The sequence below is a fragment of the Hemicordylus capensis genome, chromosome 11 (genome assembly GCF_027244095.1).
Source record: "Hemicordylus capensis ecotype Gifberg chromosome 11, rHemCap1.1.pri, whole genome shotgun sequence".
NCBI classification, from domain to species: domain Eukaryota; kingdom Metazoa; phylum Chordata; class Lepidosauria; order Squamata; family Cordylidae; genus Hemicordylus; species Hemicordylus capensis.
In genome coordinates this window covers 23,782,762-23,802,158 of record NC_069667.1, presented here as the reverse complement: position 1 = coordinate 23,802,158, position 19,397 = coordinate 23,782,762, and the positions used below count along the sequence as shown (strand labels likewise).

Here is a 19,397-nt window from a genome sequence, read left to right as displayed (position 1 = left end):
AGTTCGATATTAGCTACTGCAGGTTGAGAGGGCAGGTGTGGATGATCTTTAACAACATAAGAACAGCCCTGCTGGATCAGGCCCAAGGCCTATCTAGTCCAGCATCCTGTTTCACCCAGGGGCCCACTGGATTCTTCTGTGGAGCCCACAGGCAAGAGGTGGTCTCTCTCTCTCTCTCTCCCTCCCTCCCTCCCTCCCTCCCCTGCAACCGGGATTGAGATCTTTAGTTGCCTGATGGAAGGCAGTGTAAAGCCAGATCTGTGCAAGGCCCTATTTTAGAACTGAGGCAGTTTCTTTCTGCTTCGGCAGCATCCCTCAAAAATTAAAGAGCTGCCTGCGAGCAGCTCCCCTGGTGTGGTTCATCGATATTCCCACAAGAGGTGAGAGGGGACAGGATGGCACACATTTAATAGATGTTACCCTCACTGCAAAAACGGGACAGGCTCACAGGCTGGTGGAGGGGATTGCTCCAGGGAAACAGTGCCCTAGAGATTGACACTAGAAAACCTGCCCCACCAGTATCAAAATCCTTGTATTCAGGAAGAGATTAAGTCCATATCCGAAGCGGATTGCTCCAAAATCCATGGTTTGGGATGGAGTCTATTCTTCTGGAGGTGCGGGTGTTGTTAATACTCAGCAGCCTCCGAGAAAGTCAAGCCGTAATCTCCTGATGATGCTTGGGCATTATGTAATATGAATGCATGCTGCATTTATGTAATAACTTTGATTCAAACCCACCCCACATATCTATTTAGCTGATGAGGCTGGGGACCTGCCCTGTCCTTTCCAGCAAAGTGACATTGTGCAGAGAGAGCACTTCAGTGGTCTCAGCTGTGAGCTGGCAAAACTTTGATTGGAATTTCGGCAACCAACGCAGACAAATTCAAATTTCGGCAACAAACTTGGACAAATGTCTGTTGTGGATGGGAACACTGTGGATGGGAATCCTGGCAACCTTACGGGATGGTTGTAAGGATGACTGTGATAATGTATGGGAACAAACTGGCTCTATCCCTTTCCTCTGTAGTTCTCCCACATTTTGTGGAGTCTGGAGAACTGTATTTCTACTGCAGGATATTGCACTTTAAAAACAAAAACAAACACCAAAACCTGCCAGGCAAGCACAAATCTCTGGCTTGGGAAACTGAATGCGCCCTGTCAGTTTCACCGCTTCGGAAGAGCGCAAAGCACTTCCCGGCATGGTTTCCATAGCTTGATGGCTGACACTTCGGGTGCGTCTAGGAGGGAAAGGAAGCGCCTTTGCGTCCCAAGCAAGAGTGAAGCCTGCTGCGCCCCATGGAGGGGCTCAGCAGTGGGGCTCGCTGGTGAGTCTGCAGCGGGCCCTGGAAGGGGGCTTCTTCCTCCGAAGAGAAGCCAGCCCAGCCCCACCGAGGGGGAGGAGGAGGAGGAGGAGGACGAGTCGTGTGCGCGCCCCCCAGCCAGCCGTCGGTCGGGCTCAGTCCGTGGGGCTCGCAGGCTTCCCAGGGGGGCGAGGCGAGGCGAGGCGAGGCGCTGTGGTGGCGGTGGCAGGCCCAGCAGCCAGGGCCGCCGCCCGGTGGTGCGGCGCTCCGCCCCGGGGAGGCCGGACCAGGAAGCGCGTGTGGCGGCGGCGGCGGCCGCTGGGGGCTGCTGGGCTGCTGCTGCTGCTGCTGGAGCGGCGGCGAGAGGGAGGGAGGCCGGGCTGGCGTGGCAGCAGCAGCAGCGGGCGGAGGGGCAGCCGCAGCAGCGCCGCCAGCAAGGCCCGGCCGAGGTAGGCCCGGCCGTGAGGAGGAGGAGGAGGAGGCGGCAAGGCTGGGGCTGGGGGCGCAACATGGCGGCGGCCGAGGAGTGGCGGGTGGGGGGGAGGAGGAGGGGGAGGAGACGCCGCCCCTGGGGAAGGGGGCGACCCGAGGCGGCCTGGCGGTGGGGCGAGGGGGGAGGCCGGCAGCAGGCCCGAGGCCGGGCAGCTCCTCCCCGGGGCCTGAGGAGAGCTCTGCGACCTGTGGGGCTGGCTGGGCTGGAGGAGGAGGAGGAGGGGGCTGTGGGGGGCGCTGGCGCCTGGGGCCCGGGAGGGAGCCCCGTCTGGAGAGGAGGGACACGCCGGGCCGCCACGGCAGGGGCCCCTCCCCGATGAGGGGGCGCCCCCCTCCCCCCATGGCTGGTGGGGGGGGGTGAGTGAGGGCTCAGTGCGGAAGGCAGAGGCCCCGCTGTGGGTCAGGGAGGGGGCCGCGCTGAAGGCCAGGGGCTGTGCGTGGAGCCGGGCAGCTGGGGGGCTCTGGTGTGTGGGGCTGGGCTGCTCTGGGAAGCCCTGGGGCCCAGCTGGGCGAGTGGTGGGGGAGAGGGGCTGGGGAGGCCAGGGCTGCGTGTGGGGTGGGAGGGGGAGGGAGGGGGTACCTGGCTGGGAGGGAGGGAGGGATGCTGAGGTGGGGAGAGCCGCAGGTGTCACTGTGGGGCGGGCAGTGTGGGGCAGGGGATGCCCCATGCCAGGCATCAGGGGTGGGTTGCGGGGAGCAGAGCCGGGCTGCAGGGATAGGCTGCAAGGAGAGGGGATTGTATGGGATGAGGAGCCGGTGGGGGAGAGGGGGAGAGGGGGCTTGCCCCTCTCCGCAGTGGGTGGCCCCTGGGGGTGAGGGAAGGAAACAGGGCTGGGGGGGGTTAGGGGCTGGGTCCTTTGGACCCATCTGCTCAGTTATAGCGGCACCCCTGAGCGGGATGAGGAGAAGAAATGGGCTCTGGGTGGGAGCAGGTAGGAAGAAGCAGAGGGCTGCTCACTGGCTGTGTGTTACCTTGAAGTTCGGAGAGAGAGCGAGAGAGAGAGAGCCGCGGTGGTGTCATCAGGCCTAGAGAAGAGATGCGTTCAGATGTTGGCTTGGCCCTGCAGCTCTACGAGGAAGCTCTCACTCACGTTATGGGCCTAATTGCCGTCGCTCCATGGGCTCCCCAGGATCACATCAGCCTGACTTAGGACAAGGGGGTAAAAAGCACATATCCTGCCCCCACTACTTTGGAGGAAGGGCAGAAGACCAATGTAGAGGCTGCGTTGGCATCACGGGGGCTTGAATATGGGGTAAAAGAGAGAGCTGGTCAGTGGGAAGGAGGAAGAGGAGCATGGGATGAATTCCTATTCCTTTCTCGCTTTCTCCCAGGGAGCCTCCAGGAGGTTGACAACAACTCGCTTGAGAAAAAAGTAACACAAAAACATTTTGTGTATAAAATTAGAATCACAATTGATTCCTGTTTAACCCTAGCCATTAAAAGCCAGCCCAAAGGATTTCCAGAAGATGCACAGACTTGGGCTTTGACAGAGCTCTGGGAGGTGGGCAGCAAAATAGGACAGAACCTGTATTTGGGAAGGAGCCGTTGAATTGTAGTTCCACCCACCCGGCAGGATGATGCAATTAGGGCAGCCTTCATGCCAGCCTTGGAAAGGGCAATTGCATCAGACCATAATGAGTGGGATAGCAGCTGGACCATTAGGCTACAGGCTTGCCTGCAGCTCTTGACAGCCCCCTTCATTTCCCACCCCACTCTCCTCAAATCCCTCTTCAGTCTCCCTTCTGATATCACCACCGTGAGCGGTTTGGGCAGACGGGGGCAAATTAAGGTTTGCTTCACCAGGACTTATTGCTAGGATGAGCCATTTTCTAGTCTCTTCCCTGATGCTAAGCTAAATTTGCACATGGGAACTAGTGCATAACTGAGTTCTGATTGGTATTGTGGTTGAATCTTCTTCACCATTGCTGGGCCCTTAGCAACCTATTCAGAAATCACAATCTGGTTGTGTAGATGTGCCCCAAGGCAGCTGTCTTCTGCGTGAATTTAGTTTTTATTACAATTTTCTCAGTTTGAACTTGAGTGTGTATATTTTTTTGTTTTGAGATGTTTATTAAAAAGAAAGAAAGAAGACAAATAGTTTTTGATCAACAACATATTTTGTGGGTGTGCATCTGTGATCAAAGTGTTTTTGAAGGGATGGAAACAGGCTATGATGGCTTTGCCTGCGGCTACATTTTATTATTTGCTTGAATCTCCCTTGAGTTCTGCAATTTGGGCCATGAGGTCTCAGAAGTGAGCTTACTAGAATTTGTAAGTAACCCTTTCCTGTTGAAAAGACAAGATAGAGTAGTATGTTGTTGCTACCCTTTGACGAGTTCAAAAATACCATTGAGAAGCATAGTATTCTAGGGATGAGCGTGAAATATATATACAAATTTCCAGTACAAAGCTTGAAAACAAAATGGGAAGACCAGGGAACAAGGGAAACATGCTAAAGTGTGGAGTCATGACTGGTATTCAAAAAAGCCAAGAAATGTCAAGAAGATCCAAACAGTAATTGGAATTTTCACCACCAATTAAATTGCCTTTGGTAGTATACTATGTTCCAAGGTGTGTAATTGTGTAATTACTGCATGTACTTTGAAGAATGGATTTTGCTAAGCTACATTAAGGTAGAGTGCAGCCATTGTCTTGTGCCTTAACTTGGTTGACACTTGTAGGAATAAATACAAGTATTTGTCTTAAAACTTGACATAGTTGTCGTTCTGTGCCATATTAATGGAAATTTGAGTCTATCCATATAATGTGAAAAATGCATTGCTTTAGCTCTGGGAATGATATGACAGAATGAATGTTGATAATGGTGCTATTTTCAGCCAATGGTCATATGCTTACAAAAACAAAAATATTTGGCTTGTACTGTTTACATGTTCTCATGTATTGGAAATAGTTTGGTAATATGTGGAAGTTTTTCCTGAAATGCCTGGATGTTAGAAACTCTAGTCTAAATTATGTCAACATTTCCAGTTACAGAGGGCCATGTTTTTAGAAAATAGATCTTTGTGCAGATTGCTTTAGGATTTATTAAGACTAGGTTGGATGCCTTTGTTAATATTCTTCCATAAGTACTGGAATATTCCATAGCTATATAAATATTTGTTGTATTGTATATTTTACATTCTGTTTAAAGGTTTTCAAATCAGTTGTGGGGTGGCATAAAAATGTACCCACCTGTAATGTATTTTTCAGTTTCTGAATGCATTTTTGTTTTGATTATTTGCAGAGCTTTCTTTGCTGGTGGTTCAGATTTAAATTCAGGCACTTCTTTTGCTGTTCACTAAGAGATCCTACTGGGATTGTTGATGTTGCACAAAATGCTACCCCTGCCCCCCAATCTTTCCCCCACCCTTGCTTTAGAGTGGTTGTCTATAATTTGAAAGAAACATTTAGTGTTTAGAACTTGGTATGTTGCGGTAGCAGGGGGAGGTTGAGATCCTTGCTTACTTGGGAGTAAGTCTCACTGAAATTAGAGGAACTTCCTTCCTAGCAAATGTGCGAAGGATCGGGCAGGAAAAAAGTCTGTGTGAGCTATCATAACCTTGGGAAACGGTCGAGCCATCAGTGGTGGTTCAAGACTTCTGTGTGCCTGAGGCAGAGAGCTAAATGCTGCTCCCTTGCACATACCCACCTTCTTTCTCTTTCAGGGGGCAGGAGGTCCTCTTGCTTCCTTGCTGGCACACTAATTGTCCACTGTCTGAGGCGACCGCCTCACCTTGCTTCAGGGAAAGGCTACCCCTGACTGGCATAAATGGCAGCTGTGCTTATTGCTGTCTATTGGAACTGAGTTTCTGTTTGTCCTGGAAACCAAGTGGGTTAGAAGGAGCACATTTTATTTGCTCTTTTGCGTAACTCCCCCCCCTTTTAATTGTCTTTCTAAAGGGAATTTGGACACCATGACCATCACTCTAGTGTGTGACCCTTCAGAAGCTATGGAGCTTTGTGCTTCTCAGCGGCTGTACCTTAAGCCTGTTGCAAAACTGACCATCAGTGTGGTGCTCCCAGAACACACTGGACCGACCTGGGCATTCTCAAAGTGGGAAGTCATGGACAAATTGAAGAATATGGTTTGCCCAGACCAGTTTACCAGCGTTAAGGTTTCAAAGAGCACAAAGGGTTTCATCCGGTTTGAAGGAGAGGCAGAAACCAAGCGCTTGGTCTGTAGCCTGAAGGAGAAGCTTCATGGCAAGATGATAAAACTGAATGGTTTTAAAGATGACTTGCAAGTGGTTGCTACAGAGGAGCCTCCAGACTTTCCAGCTTCTCAGGAGTTGGAACCCATCTTGAATGATGGGGAATTGCTGGACGAAGACTTTGCTGAGCAAAGCCGGGCTGTTCCTGGTTGCATCCATTTGGAAGGATTGCCATGCAAATGGTTTGCACTAAAAGGCTCCGATAGTGAAACGCCAAGCGAAGATGTCTTGAGAGCAGTGTTTGAGAGTTTTGGGAAGATCAAGAACGTAGATATCCCCATGCTTGATCCTTACAGAGAAGAGATGATGGGAGGAAATGTGAATAACTTCACTTTTCGTGGTCTACGGACGTTTGAAGCGTATGTCCAATACCAGGAGCCCACAGCTTTTGCCAAAGCTATGGAGACACTTAAGGGAATGAAGCTGATGTTTAAAGGGGATGATGGAAAAGCTCTGGCGTGTAACATCAAGGTAAGAAGTATTCCGTAGACTCTAGAGGGCAGCTGCTTGAGCTTGTGAAGCAGACAGCAAAAAGTCTGGAAGACTCACAGCTTTGTTGTGGCATAAGCTTTTGTGGGCCAGAGTCTATTTCATCACCTTGCTTTGCATCTGATGTGAAGTGGGCTCTAGTCCACAAAACCTTATCATTAAATTTATGCAACAATAAATCGGTTAGTCCTTCCAATGGCACCAGACACATTGCTGTTTTTCCACAATGGCTCTCTCTCTGCTACTGCCACACTCTGTTTGGGATATCTGCTGCTGTACCTTTCAAGTTTATGAGTGGATTCTGAAAACGATTCCCATGTTACACAGCCTGTAAAATATGCTTTTATTTGGTCTAACTAATTGGAATGTCTTCCAACATTATTTTCATGTTTGATGATTAATGTATGATTAATTTGCCTATGAGTAACATGCGACCTCTTGTATTCTGGAATTATTTTCTTCTTCGGATGTAAAATGTCAAGTCATTATTACCAACTATAAAATAAAAGGACTTTAAAAAAAGAAGTTTATGAATGGTTGTATGGTGGACTCAGGAGAAATGCCTAATGCAGTTTGATGAGGATCATATGTATGCAACCTAAGTTGCCTGGATTTTATTTTTTAATGTAAGTGGCTTAGTTGCATGGACAGTTTTTACTGGGAATTTCTGCCCTTTCCCGTTACCAACGTGGAAAACAAGCTTATGAGAGAGAGAGAGATATTGAGCAAATGGGGAAGAGGCTTCAAAGACAACAAATAGTCATTTTAGAAAGCAAGAGGGAAAGTCTTTCAAAGACTTGGCCATGACCCATAGGTACCTGCCTATTACTCCTGTATCATTTTTAGCTGTGGTTCCAACAGAGCCTCTCAACTCTTTTCCAGCAGAGGCTCTTTAAACTTTACCCCCAAATAAAAGCACAGTGCAGTTTGGCACACAGAGTGACTAGGATGAAATTGTACTACTGTTTGCCCCAATATGTCACCTTGCTGGATTGGGATCACTGTCCGTTATTTTCTTGTGATGCAAAATACATTTCACTTTGTTGTAGGTGGTTAGATTTGAATGTATTTGAGTAGCACTGTGAGAAGAATAGAAATCTGCCTGCCATTGACAACATACATGCTGCCTTTGTTGAGCTGCTTAGTAAGGTCCTTTCTCCTGAATGAGCGGTAGTTGAACCCAGTGTTTCAGAGGCCCTCCTGGTGCTATCAGGCTCTCTGTATTGCATTGGTGTCTTTGAGGTTGAATCTAGAGACTTTGTGGGCTTTATGTGGCCAAGTGAGCAACGCTCCGTTCTTGTTCTCTTTATTTTGAAACAGGTGACGTCCGATACCACCGATCACTTCAGTGAGAGTGCTATAAACCAGAGACACCTGGAAAGACTGACACTGCAAGGGCTAGAACGAGAGAGAAAGAGGGAGGAAAATAGAGGGAAAAAGGGGACTGAAAGGTGAGGAACTTAATTTTTAAATGGTTGGCTGTGCTCTGTTAATGGGAAAACTCCAGAGGGCAAGGGTGTGTTCAGAGCTGCCTGGACTCCCCAAAGAAACCAAAGGTTTGCACCTAGGCTGTTCAAATCATGCACCAAGGAAAGCTGGCACCCATGCTCTGAATGCATTATGCAAGTTTTGCATGACTTCACATTTTGCAGTTTGTACTCTTTGCAGAATTTATTCTGGCTTTGCTAATCATGGGAAGAGGCAATGGGCACTGCAAAGCACTGAAAACCTGCCCGCAGTTATTCGAGGTTTTTATTTGGACACCACTCTCTCTGCCAGAATCTCAGGAGCCATTCCCCACACATTCAAGCATACCTTCCCAGCTTAAGAACTAGAGACTCTCAGCTGCCCTGGGAAGATTTGCCTTGTCTTTTTCGGAGAAAAGATGAGCTAAGACTATCGGGGAGCTGAATTCTGCACCCAGGACCCAATTCTGTGCTCTCACAGAATCTCAGTGCTGTGCACAGCCCTCTGTAAGTTGGTCTGAAATGTGCTACAGGCAGGATAGTAACAGACAAAAGCTAAGGTGCTTTCAGCTGAAGGTTGCAGACTAACCAAAGCTTGATAACACACACAGGCATCCTATCACTTCTACAGCTGTCCATATTCATAGAAGTCATAAGAATGTATCTAGATCGTGGGAGGAAATGATAGCAAGATCTGTACTGAGGTAACTTCAGGTTCAGAGTTACCATCTAGCTACTTCCTGCTGGTTCAGCCACTGAAAACATGTCTTGTCAATCAGCCAGCATTGCAGTCTGAAAAGCCAGCAAATTCCAAACTGTCTTCTTGACCGTAATGATTCCATCCTGGCTCGGTCTGAAAGGAACCTAAAAGATGTTATAAAGAGGGCCCGGGTGATATTTGAACTGTTGGCCAATTGTTGCTGGGATTGGCCAACAGCTTAACTCCTATACTGTAAACAGGCAGTACATCCTTTATTACTAAGTCTTAACGGAGAAGGCAATCAGTTGTTGGTTTGCAAATCCGCTGAGGACGAATTGCAGGAGCGTAGCTGCTTTACACGTTTGTTTCTCAGTCACTGCAATTCTGTATTATGCCGCCTTAAGTAAAGTAAAATTAATTTCCAAGAAAGGACACTGTGTTATCCACAAAGGGCTCAGGGTTAGCTGCTGAGTGCAAATGTTGGTGCCTATCCTTACTTGTTTTCTCAGCCTTTCTTGGCTCTCCAGAGGGCTTCTTCAGTGCCAGCATACACCTGAGCACCTGAGCTAATTTTTAATTCTGCAGGGAGGCCTGGGATCCACCTACTCCATTGAGTTTGGAACAAAAGTTGTTATGCTCAAGACAGAAATGGCAAGACTAGATTTCTGCCACATCCAACACCCACAGAATTTTATCTTTTCCAGGCCATAAAATGCAGATCCTTTCAGCCTTGGGATGTCCTAGTGGCTTCATTAGGTTATGTTGGCTGCATACGAGAACTGCTTCCTGAATAATAAAAATGGATTTACAGAATCTCCCTGCGGAAAAGAATGTGCTTATCATATTCCTCAGAAATGGTTTTGGTCCCACAGAATGTTAAGAAAACCCTGTTATAGTGGCTGGCATCCTCAGCAGCGGACTGAGGAAGCAGCAAGAACAGCATCTTCACAGCCAGAGGCTTCCCCAGCAGTGGAACGCGCATGTGCGGGGAGTGAGGCGAGTGATTTTTTAAATGATTTCCCTTGTCTCCAGAAGTGCTCTGTGCCCTCCAGAACGTATGTACCTGAAGGCTGTGTAGCACTGTTCCCTCTAAGGTGTGCGCATGTGCGCACACTCACAAGTTTCTGGATGTCTGCTCAGTTAACTTTAGATCCTCTCAGGTTGAATTAGGAAGGCCCCATTCTGAATGCATATGTGCGCACACACTGCCTTGTTATTGCTGCCCAGAACCAAACACGTCTGCACAGAGATAAAAAAATTAGAGGGACCACAGTTGTGTAGCCCTCAGAGATGTATTTCTGGAAGGAACAGAGCACACCTGGAGGCAAGGGAGATCAGTGAGAATCGCTCCCTCTTCCTGCGCATGTGCATTCTGCTGCTGGGTGTAAGTCTCTGGCTGTGTTAAGAGCAGCCTCTGACTGCAAGGATGAAAGAGCTGCAAAACACTTTCTCTGATTTATAAGTGGAGGCATGCTTCACTCTTGCACCTGAAAAGTTTTACTTTTTTGAATGTGAGGGTCAGAATTCCAGAGGAGCCCACTTTCTTTGTTTTTGCATGAATCACTGGTCAGGCAGGATCCCCTGCTTGGAAGAAGGCAAACCCAGAACAGTGACAGGCAGAGACTCTCAGAAAGCTGAGCTCTGTGCCCAGAGTTGAATTCTGTGCTCCCACAGAATTGCAGTGCTATACACAGCCCTCAGGGCACTATACTGAAATGCTCTTCAGGTGGGACTACGATGGACACTAGGCAAGCCGCCTCTGAAGCCAGATAATTCTGCTGCATTTCTGCACCAACATGATCAATTTGTACCCATGATCCAGAGACATGGCAGCATGACGCACCCCTAGCAATGGCTGACTGGAAGGAGGTTCAGGCTCAGAGTAGTGAACCGTGTGGTTGTGGTATAGGCAACCTCTTCATTATTTAGCTCATTCATTTATCGTGGCACTCTTGCAGTTCTCATCCAGCACACCGTTTGAGAATTGCTTCCCTGTTGAATCAAAACCCATCACTTTTTTCATGTTTGCTCTGCTCTTCCTCTGAAGAGCTCAGTGGCTTGCATATGGTTTTCGGACAGCTTAGAAGGTCAGAACTGCTTAGAACGGCATCCTCTGTCTTCAGACCCTCTCCTGGGCCAGAGAGAAAAGTGGGATATATGGACGCTGGATGCCCATTAGGTCCAAAGCAAAGTGAGAAGGCTGGATCTCTAGCTCTGACTAAGGAAAGAAGAGTCAAGTTGCGTACTCACTCACGAAGGGCACAGGTTGCAAAAACAGCCCACAGGCATGTCTTCGAGTCTCATTGGGGGAAAAGCCAGGCGGATCAGGATGAAACACCCAAGAAAGCAATAGAAGGTAACAGCCTTGAGAAGAGCTGTGGCCAGAGAAAATGCCTGAAGAGAGGAAATACCTTCCATCTCAGAGAAGCTTTAATATGCATGTAACTGCTAGCTAAGTTGCTGTTAGAGTGTGTGGCTGTAGGTATAATGACTGACATGTCTCGCAGCCCAGCCCAGGTGGTTTTGAACTGCTGTGCTGCTGCGGGCATCATCTAAAACATATGCCCAAGCTGCTGTGCAACAGGCAGATTGCTGTGCAACCACAAATTATGCCGTCAAGTTTCCCACATTTGGGGAAATTGCAGGGATCAGCACACCCGCAGTGCAATGGGTGATCCTCACCCTGGGAAAACCTTCATGATCAAGATGTCTCCCCTGCCAGGTAGCTCTTCTGCTACTACTTACTTTTGCACCATCACATGTTGCAATGTGCCTTGTGTTATTCCCAAAGCTTACTCTGTATTCCCAATTATTCCGTTATTGCCTATACATCCCAGTTGTGTATTGGTAAGGAGTAGCAGAACAGCCCTGTTGCACAGCAATATGGGCGTGCATTTTATATGCCCGCAGCAATGCAGGTATTCAGAACTGCCCACATTAGACTGTGGGATATGTCAGCCAGTGTAAGCAAATGTTAGGAGTATTAGATGTTCCAAGAGAAGGAGGTTCTGCATCTCTCTGGAAATGTGTGGGTTGTTTGTTTTTTGACTCAAAATGCACACTTTCTAGGAGCTGTTCCCCTTTCTTTGTAACAGCAAATAGAGTGGAAATCCTCATTATGAGCACGTTAAAATCGTCCCTCCTACCCTCCAAGGGTTAAAAAAATGTCAAATGTTTTTTTTTTCATCTAAATTGTCCCATATTAATAATTGCCTAGAAAAAGACGTGATGATGATGATGAAAAAAAAGTTGGAGAAGGAAAGAGGAAATCTAAGCTCAAGAGACGGGAAAAAAGACAGATAGATCGGGATGAAAAACGCCCAAGAAAGCAACAGAAGGTAACAGCTGGAGAAGAGTTGTGGCCAGAGAATATGCCTGAATGGGAAGAGAGGAAATATCTTCTAGCTCAGAGAAGAGTGGAGTCTATCAGGCTGCTTACAGTGCTGTTAAGCCAAATAAAAGTAAGAATATTTTTAAAAATATTCTAAGTTTAAAAATCTGTCTAATAGGGTGTGAATAACTGTAGGCATTTATAAGGAGATACCTTGCCACGAGTGGGCAAGTGGCCTCCCTGTTCCCATCCAAAGCACCTCATTTTGAAGGGCTGGCCCATATCTTCTGGCGCTTGGAGGGTGGCTGGGTCACGTGCTCAAGGGGTGAATCTGCGATTTAAGTGTGTTGTGAAAGAGTCAGTCACTCCTTGGCAAGATCAGGACTTTTTTTGATCCACTTCTCTTCTTCATCCTGTGATAAACATTAATAGAAATGCTGGCAGTGGTGTTACTTTTTGTTGGTGGAGTTCCCACTTCCATAGTGGGGCTCAGTGACTCATCAGAGTGGGGTTGATGAATACCCTAGTTTGTGTCAACTGAGGCCATTATTTCAGGATAAGCACCCTGAAGTGATTACTTCAGAATATTAAAAAGATAGTCCACAGCCATGCAGGGCAACTTAGCTGCTGCTTTCTGGCTGGTGACTATCGTTTACAACAATTCTGTGTTCTGGAAACTGCAAAACCGCCGCCTTGAAGTGGCAAGCCACCTCGATTAGGGTGACTTCATAAGCTTTTTATGAACTGGCAATCAAAAGATACTTTCTTCATGGTGAAACTGGGTTGCCTGGAAACCTAGTCCTCGGAAGCAGCTCTGCCATGAGGGGAGCTTGAGTGTGTTGTCTCTCGAGGGGTCTATTTTGAGTCCTCTTGATGGTGTCAGATAGATCTGACTCCCTGGGCACAGTCCGTCTGGAAGTTCTCCTGCTTGATCCCCTTTTTTGAGGGAAAGCACACCTGAGGGGAAATCAGCAGGTGCGTGAGAGTTTCCGTTCATTTTGATGGCTCTTGTGCAGAAGAATCTCCTGGTGGGTGATGCTTCATGTTGCCAGGGAAAGGGTGCCCTTTGGATTCCTTGCCTCGGGCACCAGAGGGTTTGGGGCCAGCCCAGGCTGCATGCAAGTTAACTTTGAGAGTTAGGCTGCATTGCATTGTTTGCTTTCTGCTGGCATTACTTGTTCAGCTGTGCTGCAATTCTGTGTCTCAAATTTTATTTTGAAGGATTTTGTGCTGTCGTCCAGGCAAATAGGGGAGCCTCTGTTGGACTGTGAACATGAAAGGGAGGATTGTTTTTCTGCACCTCAGATTCAGAATGCACTAAAGGAGAAGACAGACTCTCATTATCTCAGAAGCCAAGAGCTGAAGGATAAGAGAGAGTCCAAGTGTCAATCAGCCCAATTAGATAACACCCACCTTTCAGGGGAGGATGAGGAAGAGGATGACGATGACAATGATGGTGCAGTTGACTTGTCTACATCGCCTCGTCCCCTCACGAGGACAGTTTTGAACAAGTCAGCAGCCAGAACAATCACTAGCTGCTCAACGGATAAGGACTGTTGTCATAGCTTGTTGCGGGTCACGGTCACTCAAGACTGCCCAGCCCTAAAGCCTGCCAGAGAGGATTATCCAAGCCTGAACCTGGGATATTGCCACAAGGTGTCAAACACAGGCAACTGCAGGAAGCAAAAGGTGTATGAAACAGAGGAATTCATACATTACTTACTAAACTATTACCAGACCCCAAGATATGCACGGGTCTGTCCAGGGATGCAAAGCACAGCACCTGAGTCTTGGTGGCAGAGGGTAGTCATCGATGATGGAAACTGCTTTCAGGTCAACCTGAAGAATAAAGATGGACCGTGCGTCACGGAAGTGAGGTTTGCATCAAACCTCCAGGAAGGAGAGTCTAGAGATGATGATGATGATGATGACAAATGGGAGGTAATAGAGGAGGAAACTGAGCCTACAGAGGTCGTGCTGAAAAGCCAGGCAGGTACTAGAGAACTTACTAAAACCTGTCCAGTACAGTGGGGTGATTATTCTCTGAGTAAGGCTAGCAATAGAGTGCCATGTGATGAATCAGATAGTCCTTTCCTACTAAGCATCAGCACTGCTTATGATAAAAAACCCCACCAAGAAAATACTGGAATGGCAATCGTGCCATCACACAAGGCATTTGGCCGCATGTATAAATTGAAGGATTTACTGGAAGAGATCAGCAGCGATTCTGAATATTTTAGTGAGGCATCTGAGTCGCAAAGCAAAATGGATAAAAGGAACGGGGGCTGCAGAAGTAGTTGCAAAGCCTGGCCTCTCAACCGGCAAAGGGCAAGAGAATTGTTGATTTGTGTCCAGAATGTTGCTCGCAGCGACCAACATGGCGAAGGCAGCAAACGCAGCTTCTGCTCAAGCTTGGAATGCTGTGACCCGACAAAGCATCCTGGGCAAAGCCTTAAAACAACCTTCAAGAGATCCAGCAGTAAAATCGGGCACGAAGGACACAAAACTAAATGGCTGTCCAGCGAAGAGGAAAGAGAAACTGGCAAGAAGAGGAAGAAAAAGAAGAAAAGGTCTTCCGGAGACCCTTTGCCCAATAACGAACCTCACTTCTTTAAAACAAACCACTGTGGAGAGCTGGAGTCCCTCGGCAAGATGCAGAGAAAGTGTAGCAAGATGTTGCACCACAAGATGAAATGTAAAAAGCTTCATGCCACGACAAGAGGAGTCAAAGCAAAAGATGCCATGCACTTGGGTGCCTCTCAGTTTCAAGAAGCTCACCAAGAGGCAGGTAAGGGACAGGTAGCCGTGACTGTGACTGGTGAAAGAGGACTGGAAATGGAAGGGAGGCAGAGAGCTTACAAAGCTGGCACCAAAAGGTGATGGTTAGGGCACTTCCGGGAGGTGGTATAGAACAGTAGGATGTACAAGTAGATAACAGTGGCAGAAAGAACTGGGTGGATTAGGGCGGGGCAACTGGCAAGCCTCCGTTGTAGAGGTAGGAGCATCTCCTGTATGCCCAGCTCTTGAGATTCTGCTGCAACTCTCTCCTGGTCTGCAGGGGGCTTGCGGCTAAGAAGAGAGGCGGAAGCAGATTCCGAAGGATGGCCTTTGTTTCCTGTTGAACTAGTCCAGACAAGCCCATACCCAGAGTCAATCTGTGGCGCAGAACTTAGAAGAGGATGTTAATGCCATTGGTCCTGGAGAACTGTGGGGATGTTGAGCCCATTCAAGGAGGAAGCTCAATCTAGGGCCTTTTATACCATTCTTAAGGAACTGAACTGCAAAGCTAGCTCTTCGGTGAGACAGGTCTTTGGCTTAGGCTCCTCTGTGCATGCTGGGAGAGAGAGGACAGCACACTAAACCATCTAGCTGGTAAAAAGAGGTGGCAGAAATCGACCTTGAGAGATTGGATGTCTGTACGGATGAGGACCAAAATAAATGTTATCCAAGTGCATGATTTAAGCCATTGTGAACGAATTACTCCCGAGTCTGAGCCAGGTAAATGGAATGGCCCCCCTCTAGTCCCGGGCAGCGGGGGGGACGGCAGAATGTGAGTTCTGCTCTTTAGTAACTGTACAGTTAGGAGTTATGCATAAAACTACTTGTATACTGATTCAATCTTTTAATTTTACAAAGAAAGTGCCTCCTCCGCGATGTCAGAAAGGGGATGGTGTGAGAGAAGAAACAGGATGTTTAGCCAAGGCAGAAAAGGAACATGGGTTTGATTCACTGCAGTCCTTGTGCTTGGAGATGTTCCGCCTCCATTCACACAGCTTAATCCAGAGCACTAGGTGGTTTGGGCCAGATGCTGCTGTGTGCTGGGACAGCCCCTGCTGGGTTTTTTGAATGCTCTCTGTGTGTGGGCACCATGTGTGTGGGTACCTACTGAGGTACCCTGCTGCAGGCCTCTGTGCCCCTGTAATTCTGCCCAAGCCTACTGCAGTTGAGGGTCAGACATGGGAGATGCATGATTCGCTCTCCTGATTTAAACAAAGGTAAGGCAGCCACCAGGGCTGAGAGGTGGGGAGACCTTCAGATTTCCATCAGAGCAGCAGTGCCTGGGGTGAAAAGGTGTTTAATCCTTTCTCTGATGGAAATCCTCCCACCCCAAACTGCTGTTAGCACACTGCAGGGGGGAAATACAGACTCAATAGTTATCTGTATGCTTTTGTTGGTTTTTGTGTGCTGTGTGGTCAATAGCAGCTTGCGATTTAGACTGCAGAGAGGGCTAAACATCCCCATTGCAGCAGTCCAGACTGAAGCATCCTCTGCTGCTTTAACATTTTGTGTCTCTCTTTAAAAACAAAACAAAAAACTCAAATCAGGAGATCTGATTGTGGATCTCCTGCATCATAGATGGTTTGACCCTAGTCATTCGCACCATGTGGAGTAGGTCAGGGTTGCTGCTGCAATGGGCATAGCTAAGCTAAAATGACGACTGACAAAACCTGTCAGCTTTGTTGGTGAAAAGCCACCTTGTCCCTCGAAAAGTTGCCTTTCCCTTGCTTAAACAGCCCCCAAAGTGTTCTAGAACGGATTATTCCCCTTCTGCTTTTTTAGACGGAATCCGAGGAAAGAACTGCAGACTTCTCCAGGCTCTTTACAAGCCAGGGACATTTTCTTTTGCTTCCACTGGGTTTAATTGTTCTAGGAAGCGCTCAGTGGGGGTGTGTGTTTGTTTGTGTGTGTGTGTGTGTGCTTTGAGCAGTGGGAGAGGCTGTGCCATCTTCAGTGCTGGCTGGCCTTGGGACCTTGTGAGCAACTGACCTTCTGGAGAGCCGCTTGACGTTGTGGGTCTCAGAAGTTGTCTTATTCAGTTATTGCTTAAAGACGTATACAACCTAGAACCAGTGGGCTAAGAATTCAGGGATAAGGTCGGAAAGTGAGTCGTTCCGAGGACTGCCAGCTAGGTGATCGCAGCGGACGGCTCTAACTGCTATGGAATAGTATTCCACCTGGAGGGGAACTGCAACAAATTTTAGGTTCGGTTTTAGAACCGCCTTCTTTTTCTGCTTTCATTAATATGATTTATTACATGCCATGGTAACTTTCATGCGACATATTACCTCGCATCCCATCCTTGTTTGTTAACTTCTGCTCCAATAAAGTAGTAACAAACCAAAGTATGCAGGTATTGTCTGTGTTTAGATGGTTGTGTGTGTATGTGTCATGTTGGTCAATGGTGGTGTTTTTTCCACTGGCCTCTCAGCCTGTTTTTACTTTAAATCTATTCTTTTTTTATAAACTTTGAGTGCACTTCCCAATGTAGCGAACAAAAATGTTTTTATCGGAACATACTCTTTTGCACTTGTTCCTCTGCATTTTTTTTAAAAGTTTCACTTAGCTGTTTTATAGGAAAACCCGTTCAGCAGCATCCCAGCAATAGATCATTGGCATTTCATTATGTAGTAATTTACAGGCACAGAAATCCCCCCCTCCCAGGCCTTTAGGTTTTTTTGTAACCAATTTCTGCATCTACGTTCATATCTTAAATGTTTGTAGGTGCATTCTTCATAGGAAGACGCCTGAATTCACTCTACAGCAGTAAAAATGGGATGCAGTGCTGGGGGAATACGGCAGCTGTTCGTGGTCTCTCCCCCCCCCCCCCAACAAATCCTGTGAACTTTGACCCGCTAGAAAATATTCAGATGCAGTGGCTGGCAGCCTGTGCTTCCTTTCATGTGCTAAATATGCGAGTAAATTTCCCCTCCTTTGTCTGGAGAAAAGTGGCACCACAAGAACCAGTGCCATGTTTGCATGCAATACATTGCATCATACTTGCAAATGCATTTGATTTGAGAGCTTGGCAACAGAGTGATGTGAACTTTTTACACCTCATGTAGATCTTTGTATTGCTTCAAGCAATGGTAAGGGCAGCCTTTGCACCTTAGAATCCAATGGCGAGATTAGTTTTTCATGCCCCTCCAACGCCACACAAAACCACTGGCCCTATTTAGAGGGATACTTCGTGCCTGGATTGAAACTGGGAGCAGGCCTCGGGCTGGTGTGCGTACTCCTTCGCCCCATCCTCCCAGCTGGAAGAAATGCACCATGGAGATCTCACTTGTATGTGAACATGGAGGCCCCCTGGTTCATTCACTCACCTTTTCCTGTTCTGGGGGGTGGGTGGGGTGGCTGTGGGAGACCCATAGCAACCAGAGGCCCCATGGAGTCCAACAGGCTCAATAATTTCATATGGTACCAAAGGATAGATCTTGAGCAAACAGTTTCATTTTATGGTTTGGGAATATTAATGTCTACACTAACTGTCTTGAATTTCCCTCCTGCTTTCTCTCCTTGAACAATTTGACTGGTGGCATAACTTCTTGAACTCATTGGTCAAGTTCAAATAAAACAGATTTGTGAAAATAACTTTATGGATGTTTTCTAGGAAGCTTTCACAAACCTTTATTGAAAAGCAAGTTTGTAGACCTGTTCTGATTCAACTTGTACTGCTCAAAAATGTGGTGTCTTAATTATGAAAAATAAAATGTATTTATTTTATGTAAAATTGTTCAAATGTTAATTTATGATGGATTAAACTGACAAATAACATCCCCGGGTTAATAATTTTGGAATCAAACTTTGTCTTCATTGTCATGCAACTGGAAACTGAAACATCATTAGAAAACATTTGCAAGATGGGGTCAATTGATTGTAAGTTTTGGTAGTAAACATCGCATACTGCACCTCTTATCATTTGGAGGTGTTTAGTCTTGCATGTAAGACTTGAGTGCTGAGTACTGCCATCTTGTTTTCCACCCAGGAACTGAAGGTTGACCAAGAGACTGAACATCTCTGAGACTAGCAAGCGTTGCATAGGATGGAAGGAAAGGGACAATTTTGGAGGAGTGCTAGAATTCAGTGCCTAGTGTTAATCTAATCAAATGTGGCCCCTGGGGTCAAATTTCTTATTGCTTATGCAGCAAGATACCGACAAACTTGACCACATGCTTAAAAGCCATTAAAACTGTCGGTGTAGAATTTCTAAAGCACGTGGGGTTCGAAAGTTCATGGAATCCACGTGCTTCTGATTTAAAATCCCAGCTTCCTATCGGTGAGTCACTCTGAGAATATTCAGAAGCCTTTAGAATATCACTTGTTCTGGAATGGTGCCTTGGCTTCGAAACTCATTCCTTGCTAAGGGGTGAACCTCCAAATAACTCTGAATGATGCATAACCGGTCTCATGGCTTTGCCAAACATTGGCAAAATGTCTCCACAATAATTTCTCCAATGCTGTTTACCATCGTTGAACAAGGATCTCTTCTTACTAGCTCCTCTTCTGTGTGAGGATTTCCAGCTCTTCAGCTTTTAAATGCTTACATAAATGTGCTAGGATTCAGGTTCCTGTAGGAACTGGTTATGTAACACTGGTTACAGGCCATTAATGAGTGATGGATTTGA

General features: G+C 47.2%; 1 protein-coding gene and 1 pseudogene across 5 annotated transcripts; one reads left to right on the top strand and one right to left on the bottom strand.

Annotated features, from left to right (window-relative positions):
* Window positions 1-1,176: 1,176 nt before the first annotated feature.
* LOC128335494 (A-kinase anchor protein 17B-like) lies at window positions 1,177-18,561 on the top strand. 5 transcript variants are annotated; one of them, XM_053273877.1, is made up of 6 exons: window positions 1,177-1,325; window positions 5,695-6,476; window positions 7,815-7,945; window positions 11,878-11,998; window positions 13,213-14,779; window positions 15,050-18,561. In XM_053273877.1, exons 1-6 carry the CDS (start codon window positions 1,217-1,219, stop codon window positions 15,175-15,177), a joined length of 2,838 nt encoding a protein of 945 aa, XP_053129852.1. In that variant the 5' UTR covers window positions 1,177-1,216; the 3' UTR covers window positions 15,178-18,561. The 5 variants fall into 5 exon arrangements, with proteins under 5 accessions (XP_053129852.1, XP_053129848.1, XP_053129850.1 ...); XM_053273873.1 differs by having other exon boundaries at window positions 1,179-1,325; window positions 11,878-12,121; XM_053273875.1 differs by lacking the exon at window positions 1,177-1,325 and adding an exon at window positions 1,460-1,750 and having other exon boundaries at window positions 11,878-12,121.
* On the bottom strand, window positions 11,240-11,390 carry LOC128335765 (uncharacterized; annotated as a pseudogene).
* Window positions 18,562-19,397: the final 836 nt, after the last annotated feature.